The sequence below is a fragment of the Euleptes europaea genome, chromosome 1, assembly GCF_029931775.1.
Source record: "Euleptes europaea isolate rEulEur1 chromosome 1, rEulEur1.hap1, whole genome shotgun sequence".
NCBI classification, from domain to species: Eukaryota; Metazoa; Chordata; class Lepidosauria; order Squamata; family Sphaerodactylidae; genus Euleptes; species Euleptes europaea.
In genome coordinates, this window is record NC_079312.1 from 35,434,135 (window position 1) to 35,447,860 (window position 13,726).

The window sequence follows — 13,726 nt, forward strand, 5'->3', positions numbered from 1 at the left end:
GGGGGGAGAGAGATTGTATAATCTCCAACTTCCCTGATAGCTAGGCAGCAGAGTCTGAATAGAAACATCTGTAAGAAGTTCTGGGAACTGAAGTCGCGAACATAATTTAAGAATTGTAATTCTGTACCAACTAAGCCTTCTAAGATCTATGCGTTCTCTGTAGTGAAACTTAAAAAAAATAGCTCTGGTTCTATGCTTTTCTTAATCCTCGTTTACCTTCCAAATACATCCCTTGTACAATGTTTAATAAATCTCAGTTTCTTGGTTGTTAACTCGAAAAAGCCTCTGGTGTCTCATTTCTACTGAGGTAAAATAAGTAAAGGGGACTAAAGAGAAAAATTAAAACTCCAAATCAACATTCTGGTAAACAAGCAGTTTCTCTCTTTCTCCCTCAGCACGCACGGGGGGATGGATTGTGATAGCAGGTCATTCAACTGATGCTTCCTACTCCACATGTGCAAGAGGGGACAGACCGGGAGCAAACTGCACAACCTGTGCTCTTTAACGACATGAGCCCTTTAATGACATGATAGAAGCCCAGATCAGTAAGGGTGAGTGGAAGATGTAAGGCTTACAGGTGTAAGGCTCATCTTATGGGAAGACTGTTGCTCAAGACAGTTTGCAGTGAAGTTCACATCATGCTTAGAGAAGAGTGTATGGGAGGTGGAGAGTGTCTCCAGCATGTTTGGAGAGCAGAGAACGCAGCAAAGGCTCCTGCAGTTCTGAGCATGGGAAATATTGCAGCCAAGGCGCATAATGGCTAGCAGTATCCCTTATGGGTAGGGTTGCCAGGTCCCTCTTCGCCACCGGTGGGAGCGGTGGGGACGGAGCCTGAGGAGAGCGGGGTTTGGTGAGGGAAGGGACTTCAATGCCATAGAGTCCAATTGCCAAAGCGGCCATTTTCTCCAGGTAAACTGATCACTGTCGGCTGAAGATCGGTGGTAATAGTACCTGGAGGTTGGCAACCCTACTTATGGGTATGGTAAGTAGAAGAAAAGAGTAGAGTTATCCCTATAACAGAAAGGGAAAATAGTGAAGATACCCAAAGAAACTTGACCAGATCCCACAATTCTTAGCATGTGATGTATTTGCAGGCTAGGAGATCAAGTTGAGCTGCTATCCCAGTTTAGTTCTCATTTCCGCTTGGTCAACTGTTTCATGATTGTGTTCTTATATGGAAAATGAAGAATCAAAATCAAGTCCCAGGTGGAAAGTCTTTGAGCTCTACCTCTGACTCTGCATTTTCTTCAAATAAACAAAACAACCTTTTTTATCAAAAGCTTTGGGAAGTAATGCAGGAAATGAGTTTGAAGGGATAGAAATAAACCTATTGAGAGATCTGATGAGGAAAAAAGTAAAGGCCAGCTTGCTATCACAGTGTTCAGCAGTCTTGAGTGTTATTATTTTAATCTCCACCTACAGCGATTCACAAAAATCCGTACGAAATCTCAAGACCCTTACCAATAAGGCTAGTGCTACAAGCTCTATTTTATTTTCTTCTAAGAGGTGGCTTATATAAGATGCTTTCCCGAGGGTATCTATGGTAATTATCATCCTTATCATACACATATTAAAAATAGCAAAGTAATCCTTCTGTTAAGTGTTTGCGTTCCCATGGAAATACGTACTTCTAACAAATCACTAATTAATTGTGGGTTTGCTGGTTTAATGAGCAATAAAAGAAGAACATAAATAAAGTGAAGCACTGTGTTATACCCAAGAAGCTAAAACCAGCGGTAGAAATTTTGTACTCAGAACATGGGTGAATTCAGCCCATTATTAGCTAGGCATTTTGTTAATCAACAGTCCTCAATCTCTCTTGCTTTAAGAGATTCATAACTGTTTTGTATAAGGAACTTTCATTTGCTGCCCTTCCAAAATGTATACAAGGGTCTTAACAGAACTGCATCAAGGAAAGCATTTTCATGTTACCAATTACAAGGATCTAGATTATAATTGATTCATAAAAAATGTTTTCTACACAGTTTTTGGTGTTATCTTTTTGTCTAATCAGAAGAAGAAGAAGAGTTGGTTTTTATACCCCACTTTTCTCTACCATAAGGAGTCTCAAAGCGGCTTACAATTGCCTTCCCTTCCATCCCCCACAAGCACCTTGTGAGGTAGGTGGGGCTGAGAGAGTTCAGAGAGAACTGTGACTGGCCCAGGGTCACCCAGCAGGCTTCATGTGGAGGCATGGGGAATCAAACCCAGATCTCCTGATTAGAGTCCACCACTCTTAACCACTACACCATGTTGAAGAAGCCAAGCACAATTTCTCCGGACCTGGTTCAAATTTGTAACATGGGCTCCACACGTACATGATCATGTCATATGTACACACATGCGAGCACCTACACAAAACCTGATGAGTTTGGGGAAAAAAACTTTGTTTCTCAAATGGCATAAAAAGATTATGGTCTGCCCCCTCCCCTATATGTAGGGTTGCCAACCACTAGGTAACAGCTGGAGATCTCCTGCTATTACAACTGATCTCCTGCCAATAGAGATCAGTTCATCTGGAGAAAATGGCCTCTTTGGCAACTGGACTCTACGGCATTGAAGCCCCTCCCTTCCCAAACCCCTCCCTCCTCAGGCTCCGCCCCCACCTCAAAGCATCTACTGAAGCAAGCATGAAGAATCCCAGCAGCTAAGCTATGCAAACGACATTGCGGCTATGCAAATGAAGGAACAAAGGAGCAGGTGAGTGGGGGGAAGAAGAATTTGTTTGACTTTCTCCTCTTGCATCAGGACCATGAATAGTCATTCTAAAGGTCAGATATAAAAAATCACCATTGAGCAAGGAGCAGATTCAACCCTGCATAAATGACCAGAGTCTCCTGTTCCCCAATCTAAGACGTTCAGGCCGTATCAAGCTTAAGATATGATGATCTGTCACTTTTTGTTCTTGCATTAGTTTGCTCTTCCTTTTCATATGCGAATGTTTATAAGCTCTTTTTTTCCCCTCTCAAAATTCACAGCAATGCATTTTTAGAGCAAATTCAGTGGTTTCCTTCTCACATTTACATATTCATTTCCAGGAGACCAAGATTATTTTTGTTTCGTGAACAGATCAATTCTCTCTCCCTTTAGTCCCTTTCATCTCTCTCCTTTTCAAAGTCAAAAATTAGAGAAATATCCCATAGTTCAAAAGAAACACAGTGGCCACTGCTGTTCTGATTAATAACTCTGTTGCCCAGCCAAGGAGAGAATCGAGGATGGAATTAGGCAAATGAACAGGCAGAAGGTTAACATCAAAGAGATTTCTAATTCTCCATCAGAACCGCAACATCATATCCATGCTCAATGTATGCCTATTCTGCAGCTCGTGCTATATTCCTTTAAAATTTCTCATCCTTCAATCTCTAGTGTCTGCTCCCATATCATGTGGCAGGTGAAGCCAGACACAAGTAAAAGGAAACATGTAAAAAACTGGTACAAAACGCAGATTCACGTTAAGCTAGGGTTGCAGGTCCCCCCTGACCACTGGCGGGGGATGGGGAGTAGGGCTGCCAGATCCAGGTTGGGAAACTCCTGGAGATTTGGGAATGGAGCCTGGGGAGGACAAGGACCTCGGGGGAGGGGATACAATTCTTTACAGTCCATGCTCCAAAGCATGCATATTCTCCAGGAGAACCGATCTCTACAGTCTGGAGATGAGCTGTAATACTGGGGGATCCTCAGGTCCCACCTGGAGGCTAGCATCCCTACAGTATGCTCACTATATACAAGGCAGAAGAAGCATGGGGAAGAGAACCGTGTCAGAGACTGTGCATCCTTGAACTCATAAGAACATAAGAAAGGCCACGCTGGATCAGACCAAGGCCCATCAAGTCCAGCAGTCTGTTCACACAGTGGCCAACCAGGTGCCTCTAGGAAGACCACAAACAAGACAACTGCGGCTGCATTAACCTATTTGTGTTCTAGAGCACCTAATATAATAGGCATGCTCACCTGATCCTCCAACCACAGTGCTCATGATGTTAATCTAACCCATCACTTAATGAGTTTCCCTGCTCTTACTCAATACCATTTGCCATTTCTACCAAGATGGGCTAACTTATTACATGACAGTTTGGATATATGCTGAACTTCTAAATCATGTGGATGGAAAAAGGGGTGGGCAGGGCTTATTTATTTATTTGTTTGTTTATTTATTTGAAACATTAATTAGCCACCTGTCTCTCTTGCGGAACTCAAGGCTGCTTATAACATACATAAAATGACTATAAAAAGCACAATAAAACAATACGAGTAAAACAACAATTATAAATACATGTGACAGGTCCTAATTTTAAAAGTCCAACAAAGACTGCCAATAAATAAAAACAAACGCAGTCAAATGCACTCCTAAATAAAATAATTCCTATGGCAACCATAATGTACCATGTATATTTCTGAGCTGAAGAAAAAACAACTCAAGGCATTAACCACACCTTGCCATAAAACCAGGCACTATCTCATTCACTAGAGTATACTTGTACAGAGCGTATTTCCACACAACTGGGGAGCTGAAGATGCCACCTCTGATTGGTGGCACTTGTCACTAAAGCAACATTATGAATAATGCAAAGACTTGGTTCCTTCAACCACAGGGGGTCTTACCTGACAAGCATTGTAGAGAAGCTGGTGCTCAAATTTCTTGATCCCCAAGATGTTCTGGAACATCTCGTACAGCTGTTCTTTGCTGAGTATCAGCTCCGAAGCAGCACTCGCTGTCATTCTGGCCTGTGCTTTACGTGGGTCCTCTTCGCCGCGATATATCGCATCAAATTTTGCCATCCAGGAACTCAGAACAGTCTCCTTGCTGAGGCCATCGATCTCAGGGAGGCTACGGACCCTCTTTTCAATGTGTTTCTTGAAGACTTCCCGGGAGTCATTAGCTGAGAATCCCCCGCTCTGCACCATTCTGGCAACACGATCACTCTTCAGAAACACCTGCAAGTAGAGCAGAAGAAACACTTGACCCCTGTTGCTTTACACTGGCAGTGGTTCCCAAAGTGGGCAGTACCACCCCCTTGGGTGGTACAACAGACTTGGAATTGAATCGACACATTCTCTCCCTAGTGTGTCTTACTAGAATGTCACTTGCTTGGATGTATTGGATCACCTGGTACCTTTCCCCTGCTTTCTGTCGCATTTAAATTCTCTATGTGGCTCCAACCAGGACAAGAGGAATAGAAATTTTATTTTATCCCTCAACATCCCCCCTTTTATGTCTGGGATTTGAAATAAGAAAGCAACTAACATTAGCAATATGCAGCTGGAACTTCACAAATGATAATCCCCCCCCCCAATGCCTCAACTGGAAATACAGTAAATGTTCCTTGTTGAAACAAAATTATTTATTACATTCAAGAACCTTCCAATCTGACCATTATTTTTGTGCCTGTTAATCCAGTTTCCTTTTTCTTGCCAGTGGGAGAAAGGGGCTATGGCAGTGAGGAATAAGACTCAGCAGCAGTGGATATGCAAAACAGGAATGTCATCCAACTGATGGCAACCTTTATATGAAAGATATTCATGTGGTCTTAATTCACTGGCTTTTTAGAGGGCACCGAGATAAAAGGTTAAACTGAAGTACAGAATATGCAGGAGTCAGTGGATATAATATAGAGTATGTAAGTAATGATTGGTACTGGATTAGAACTAAGAAACTGAGGATAAGTATTTTTAATCTTTTGATATAACCATAGGTTTGTGTGTGTAAAGTGCCTTCAAGTCGCAGCCGACTTATAGCGACCCCTTTTGGGGTTTTCATGGCAAGAGACTAACAGAGGTGGTTTGCTGACCCGGCTTAGCTTCTGAGATCTGACGAGATCAGGCTAGCCTGGGCCATCCAGGTCAGGGCAACCATAGGTTTAGTAGCATAATAATAGATCAATAATAGATATGGAGTAACAAGTAGTGTTATAATGAGCTGGTTGAGATAAGAGTTGATGATGGATGCTCGTATGTATGGTTTTACTGTTACTTGGACACAGATAAAATGTTATTATTATTACCCCCTTTTCTTTTCCCTATCTTTTTTCTGTACCCTAATTATATAAATAAAAATTATTATTTTTTAAAAGGAAAGTCATCCAACTGAATGAGTTCTTTTCACACAGTATCACCCCAAATGGCACTCTTGTATTCACCATTCCCACTTTCTGCCATGTATTGTATTGTCTGATGGATTTGAGATAGTGTTCTGTTTCTATAAAAGCCTGGGTCTTGTTTTCCTAAGTGATTCTATTAACTTGGGCAGGCGAAAAGCTTTGTCTGTACAGCCAATGTAGGGCAGGTTGTGGGTGGATAGAGGCAGAGGGTATGCATTGTCCTGCCCCATGATAAGCAACTGCACTGGTTTGTAGTCTGGAGAGATAGGAAGCGAGGTTGCAGCTTCTCCTCTGCACTGCAAATGGTAGGGAAGAAGAAGAAGTAGGGTTGGTTTTTATATGTCGACTTTCTCTACCACTTAAGGAAGAATCAAACAGGCTTACAATCACCTTCCCTTCCTTTCCCAACAACAGACAGACACCCTGTGAGGTAGGTGGGGCTGAGAGAGTTCTGAGACAGCTGTGACTAGCCCTGTAGGCTTCATGTATAGGAGTGGGAAACCAACCCGGTTCACCAGATTAGCATCTGCCGCTCATGTGGAGGAACGGGGAATCAAACCCAGTTCTCCAGATTAGAATCCACTGCTCTTAACCACTACACCATGCTGGCTCCACCAGCCTATGTGTGTTGTTTCATGTAAAAGAATGAAACCATTGCACTTTCCCTCTGATATAATTCTTCCCCCCCCCCCATCCTCAGGTGGTACTGGCCTGTTAGAGGTAGAGACCCATTCACAAATAAAGAAATCAGGGGGAAGCTTGTGTTTTGAAACATACCTTAAGAACACAGGTCAGCGGAGCTAAACCCTGATCCAGCCTGCATTTTACTTTTACCATTTTCCCCAGCCAAACCCAACTTTGAGAAAACTACTACAAGCACCAGAATGATTGGGGGGGGGGGTTGTTTTGTTCCCCTAACATGTGCACTTCACTGTTGTTTAAAAACAGATTCTCTCTGAAACAGATTCTCTCCAACCCCCACCCTTCTACCCCCACCGAGGATCCCAGGAAAAGAAGGAAATGATTATATAGACTCTGCAAATGAGAGTTTTAACTGTCTATGGGCCTGGCGTGGTTTATTTTACTTGCCTGAAATGTGGAAGGGGAATGTCCTCTAGAGTGAGGAATACAATCCCTAAGAATTTCAACCCAATTAAATGAGCGGGTGAGGGAACCTGTAGGTGGAAATAGGTTTTCTATTGGAACCAATGGAAGCAGCCATTGGCATGGATTCTTAATAAATTAACTTTACTTCTGATATTACAGAATCCAATTGTAGCTTTGAAAACAAATGACAAACCACCCTAATCTGAATCCAGCATTTTGCTTTTACACACCCTTGCGTAATATGACACTTTTCTCTCTTCCTTTTGGTCATATTTTCTTTTCTGTCTTTTAGACTAAGGAATAGCATGTGAGCTTGAACCAGATGAGTGGGTTCTAGATCAAATCAAGCTTGAATTCTCCCTAGATGCTAAAATCACTAAACTGAGGCTCTTACTTTGGTCACATCATTAGAAGACAAGATTCACAGAAGACAATAATTCTAGAAAAAGTTGAAGGCAGAAGGCAGAAGTAGTTGGCCACAAAGGGCTTGTCTTTCTGAGGATACCTCTCAATTCCGAATCAGCCCAGAGAGGTATCCTCAGAAAGACAAGCCCTTTGTGGGCAACTACGAATTGATTGAGCAGAAGAATTGCTGATGAAGCCCCTAGGGGCGAAAACGCGGAAATACAATCCGGAAGCCGTTCCTCTCATTCATTCTGGCGAAGAAGATTTTAATCTCAACGGACTGTTTTGTATATGATTAGCCTTAGTGGCATAACATATATTTTTTGCTTACTTGTTAATTTAAGATTGATGAAATACTATAAAACCATTGTGCGCAACATAAATTCTTATTATTATATCGTGTTGTTCTAATTAGTCACATGGGTGGTAGTGCACATTATAGTATTAAGTTAAGTAAGTTGTAATTTAGTGTTCATATAAATTTGTATTTGCATATATTTACGAGCCTTGTGCTATTTATTTGCATCAACTAACTGTTATAGCATAGGTGTTTTTTTCCTTCAATACCACCTGGAGGTTGGCAACTCTATTCTCTGTCCTCCCAAAATCCATGTTTTTAATCTCCCCCCCAAAAATATTAGTTTGGAAGGAATGCCTATTAATATGTTTTTATGGCTTAGAAGAGTGCCATTGTGCTCTTCCGGAAAATAAAGCCTTAAATAAATCCCTTAAAAGCAAATTGCTTCTGTGCTGAAAAACACACGTTTAATTTTAAAAAATTGTCTGGCAGTTGCGTTCTTCTGCAACATAAAAAGCAAACAAAAAAGAAGCTCCTTTTTCTAGTATGAAATTTATGACCAATTCCCCCCAATTTCTCCCTTTTTGCCGGAAGGCAACTCAGAGTGGACCCCAAGTCATAATGGAAAGAAATAGCTTCTGAGGGGGTCTTACTTTTTCTTTCAGGAAAATCATGGTGGCCATACTAAATTATAAAACCATAAAGATTAGACAAGTGACATGTTAGCTCAGAACTGGCCACACTTCAGATCCCTGTTACTGGAGAGAATCTAGTGTGAAAAAGTCAATCTGTGTTCCATGTTATTTAAGGGTCTCTTTTTATCTCCCTACGCAGGCATAGAGAATACAATGCAGAGGTCAGATGTCCGTGATGAAAGGCATTTGGCACTATGGCAGCCACCCTTAGGAGCACAAAACAATGACTCTTTTCTCTAAGAGCCACCTGTCAACAGTGACCTCTTTCCTGCCAAGATGTGAAAGAGAAATGCCCACCCACAAGATAATGTCTTTCATACAGGGAATAAAATATGACACATCTCCATCTCTGCAGGTTCCTTTCACAGCAGCAGTGAGGCAGAAATGTTGGAAACTCTGAAAGCTCACCAAGCCATATGAAGGACCTTGCTCAGGATTACCTTTTGCTCAACACGGCTAGCATTAGTTCAACAGCAACCTATGATTTCAGATTACTTAATGACCCACGGAATAAGCAGAGAATATGTTCAGTTCTAAGAAGTTCATACAATGGATAACATCATGCCCCCCCCCCCGTGCCATGTCCCATAGGTGCTCCACACTGATGCTTAATCAGATGCCCCATTCATGCAGTTCTCCCCACGAGAGTCCACAGAAACAACTGGGGAGGAGACAAAGCCACCCACAGTACAGGAGGAAGAGGAAGAAGAAGTGTTGGCCTACCACTTAAGGAACAATCAAACCGGTTTACAATCACCTTCCCTTCCCCTCGCCACAACAGACACCCTGTGAGGTAGGTGGGGCACAGAGAGTTAGGAGAGAACTGTGACTAACCCCGCTAGCTTCATGTGTAGTAGTGGGGAAACCAAGCCGGTTCACCATATTAGAGTCTGCAGCTCATTTGGAGGAGTGGGGAATCAAACTCAGTTCTCCAGATTAGAGTCCACTGCTCCTAACCACCGCCTGTAACTGCTGCATCACACTGGCTCTTTCCAGAGAGTAAGCCCCACTGAACAGACCTGAGTAGGATTTCGAGCAGACCTGCTTAGGACTATTCTCTCTGAGATCCCTTTAGATCTCTTTCTGACTAGTTGGATGTATGTGTCAGTGCACATTAACAATAAGATAATTTAAGATGCAGAGGGCAAGTACCAACTTGTCCCTCATGGACATCCTTGATTCTCCCCTTCAGAAAGGAGATGCTTCCCCATGACTGGTCACTAATACGAAGCACACAGGCTTTAATTGGCAATACCTGCATGACAAAGGGGATGGAAGAGATTGTGCTGGACTATCTCAGTGTAAAGACCAGGTAACAAATAAACTGAGGCCTTTGAGCAGAGCGACTGTTTTGCCTGAGGCAGGGGTCCTTTAGGGGACTTGGCTAGTCAAGAAAGCTCACAGAAGCAAGATAGACAGGATTAGGCAATAATAATTAACCCCTCACACACAAAATAAACAGAGCAGCATTTTACATCCTTCTTAGTCACCTGGTGCTTCCTACAACTGCAGGTATGCCCCTAAACCTGGTTCCATAACACCCCCTTCTCTTTGGTCACACCACCATGTGCCCTCTTCTGTTTTTACACCCTTCAGTCTTTTAGGTGCAGTTTCCCAGGACCAGCAAGAGCTGGCAGTCTGCTAGACCATGCTGGCTTGTGGCTAATGCTCGCACCTGGAACTCAACCCTTTATTGGGAAAGGTGAATGACTAAAAGGAAGGTGATCCTGTGGCGACTTATGGTTATGGACCTTAGCTGCCAGTGCCAACATACCTGAATTCAGAATAAGATCACCTGACCAGATTATCTTTAATCCTCCTAGGAGGTTCTTCTGTACTCGCATTTCAGTGACCTCCATATTTACATGGGTTAGCAGAGGGGTATCGAACTCATTTGTTACAAGGGCCGGATATGACATAAATGTCACTTGGTTGGGCCAGCCCAGGGGTAGGGGTGCGGGTGCGGGTGGCTGCCTCATGGGCCGGATAAGAGCTCTCAAGGGGCTGGATCCAGCCCCCAGGCTGTATGTTTGACACCCCTGGGTTAGCATGTTTGTGTATATATAACTTTGGAATGGGAAGACAGAGGCAGTGGGAAAGGGTGTACTAGTATAGCAGGAGATGGCTATAATAGCAAAGCACAGTTATAGCAAGCCTAGCAGGAGCATGCACTCCATACACCTTAAATTAAATTTAAGTAGATGTTCATGCACAGCTTTAATTGTCAAAACACTTGGATGTTAGTATAAACTAAAGATTTTGCTTATATTTATTTATTTAAAATATTTACATGATCTCTCCTGAGAATCTCAGGATCCAAGGCAGGTAATATTATGGTATAGTTTAATTTCAACCAGTATTTTAACTATGTGTTTGGCTTTAAATTGTTACCAGATATTAGCAGGTGACCACATCAGGGTGTTTGTTTTCTAGAAACATTTTTAAAAAGCAAATCCAACTCTCCTCCTTTTTTTTTTTTTTTTTTTAAAAGGGGGAATAGTAAAAGGGGAAAATCTTATTAATTCGGCCCAATGCTCAGTTATACTACTTATTGTTTTTTAAATGCAATGTACGCCGCCACAGCAGGCATGGGAAAAGACCAGGTTCTATCCTGCTGTTTGCTTTGCTGAGGCAGAGCGTTTTACAAGTGAGAGATGCCTTTTGATTTAGATCAACAAATCTGGAGCAAAGTAGATCCACAGGGGAACAACAGGAGGAAGTTAACCGGAATGCTGGCAGATGATATTATTTCCACTAAAATAAAGAAATCAAAAGGGGTCAAGACTGTAATGGAGCACCATAAGAAGCAAGGGGAACCCTGGAAGGTGAGGTGTAGCACACTGAGGGAGGGGAAGCACTTTCCCTTTTTGTTATTCAACAGAACAGGTAGAACCACTGGCAGCCTGGCATTGTTTTATTCATGACATTGAGGAGGACATGAAAGCAGTACACTGGAAGGAAGCTGGGCAGGCAGTGGGGTGTATCTGCAAATGCTCAATAATTAAAGAGCTCAAGGAAAACCTGAAGATATGGCACAATTTTTTGCACTGCACCAGGTATTTCAGAAGAAGAGGAGGAGGAGTCTTTATATGCCGACTTTCTCTCCCTTTTAAGAAGTCTCAAAGCGGATTACAATCTCATTCCCCTCCTCTCCCCACAACAGACACCTAGTGAGGTAGGTGGGGCAGAGAGTTCGGAGAGAACTGTGACTAGCCCCAGGTCACCCATCTGGCTTCACGTGGAGGAGTGCGGAAACCAACTTGGTTCACCAGATTAGAGTCCACCGCTCTTAACCACCACATCACACTGACTCTCTCAGGCCTGGGAAGGCACTAAAAGCTTGTTGCTCTCAGTTGTACGTTGCATAGTCTCTTTCCTTAAAAAATAGGAGATTGTAAGAATATAAAAGGCAGTAAGGAAGCATGGTATTTCCAGCCTTGCAAATATGAGACAAATGAGTTCTGATCAGCTGATTTCAGCTTCTCGTGTGGGAACACTCAGTTAATTCTTCATTTAGTTGTTTATATTTAATATCCAAGCCTGGTCAACTTTTTGCAAGCATTGCATAGCCTACTTGTCTGGATGCCTTTAGGGAACACAAGATTAAGTTAGCAGAGGTTTTTTAATGATATTTCAATTTGAAAAAAAACCCTGGGTATTTCAGCTCTTAAGGGACAGCTTATGTTGCCTGCTAGGGTGGCCAGCTTGCCTGAAGAAAAATGTTTTCTCTCTTTAACAGAGGCTTAATGGGATGTGATTTACCTCCATGTCATGAAAAACTTCAACTGCCCATTTCCACACATTAAGCCTCTAATAAAGAAACAGAACATTTTTATTCAGGCTAGTTGTCAACCTTATTGCCTGATTATGAAAGCAGTGGGCTCAGCTGCTACAACTGTGTGAACTGGCCTTCCGCAGGAATACACAAGGATTCAAGTGTGTTAGAGGTATCACTTGGGTGAATCTGGAAGTGATTTACATGACAGACATGATTATTGCTGCTTGAAACACAAACTCAGGATGACAACATTATATTGAAAGATTTGTGTACAGTGAGTACCTTGTGATTATGCAACTTTTGTCACACTTACACCAAACCCTACTAGTTAAAATAGGTCCATGGTAGAATATATGCTTTATATGACGTGTGTGTGTGTAAAGTGCCGTCAAGTCACAGTTGATTTATGGTGACCCCTTTTTGGGGTTTTCATGGCAAGAGACCTACAGAGGTGGTTTGCCAGTGCCTTCCTCTGCACAGCAACCCTGGTGTTCCTTGGTGGTCTCCCATCCAAATACTAATCAGGGGTGACCCTGCTTAGCTTCTGAGATCTGACGAGATCAGGCTAGCCTGGGCCATCCAGGTCAGGGCGGCTTCATGTATAGGAGTGGTGAAACCAACCCGCTTAACCTGTCATGTAAAGGTCATGGGTGCCTTTGCACAAAATACTCAAGCGAGTGTTAATGCATATAGACATTGTATGCCAAAAAGCGGTCTTGAGTGGTGAGCTCAGCTGATGTATGAAGATGTCAACTGAGCTCTCTGACAACTTGTAAACATTTATGGATATTGTGATGATCAGACCCACAAATTAATTAGTACACAGAAGATTTCTTTTCCCCGAACCTAATTAACTGCCAAAATATTGATTCTTTTAATAAAGATATTATATAGGAAAATAACATTTCCTAATTGAAATTTATTACCTCTGAAAAGAGAAAAACGACACAAAATAATTTAATGGTGGAGTATGGCTGCATGCATACTTCCCCAGTTCCATATTAGTCTTTTTTATTACATTTCAACTAGTTAGTCACTTGGAAAAAAACAAGCCCCTGATCCAACATAAACTTACCAAGAGGAAACTTCAGTTAATATTTCTGTGCATCGTATATATACCACAATCCTCTAACGGTTCACTGGAATAGTTTCACTGAAGTGCATTATTTCAAAGCAAATGTCAGGATGACTGGAGCCTTTAGGCAACAACTAATAAGGAATGAAAGGCTCTCTTGTGTCACTGGAAATCCAGGCTTCCTGTTTTGAGCATTGTTCTCAAAAATATGAAAAATTAACCATTGCAATAGTTACAGTCTGGCCTTATGTAGGTCTAGTCAGTGAGGGC

General features: G+C 42.2%; 1 protein-coding gene across 18 annotated transcripts in view; it reads right to left on the reverse strand.

The window, feature by feature from the left end:
- The window catches only part of CADPS (calcium dependent secretion activator), a 460,327-nt gene that overhangs the window by 356,593 nt on the left and 90,008 nt on the right, over positions 1-13,726 (reverse strand). For all 18 annotated transcript variants that reach the window (XM_056867190.1, XM_056867189.1, XM_056867199.1 and 15 more), the window contains exon 3: positions 4,603-4,935. In XM_056867190.1, the coding sequence (XP_056723168.1) occupies positions 4,603-4,935 (333 nt within the window). The remainder of the gene's footprint in view (positions 1-4,602; positions 4,936-13,726) is intronic.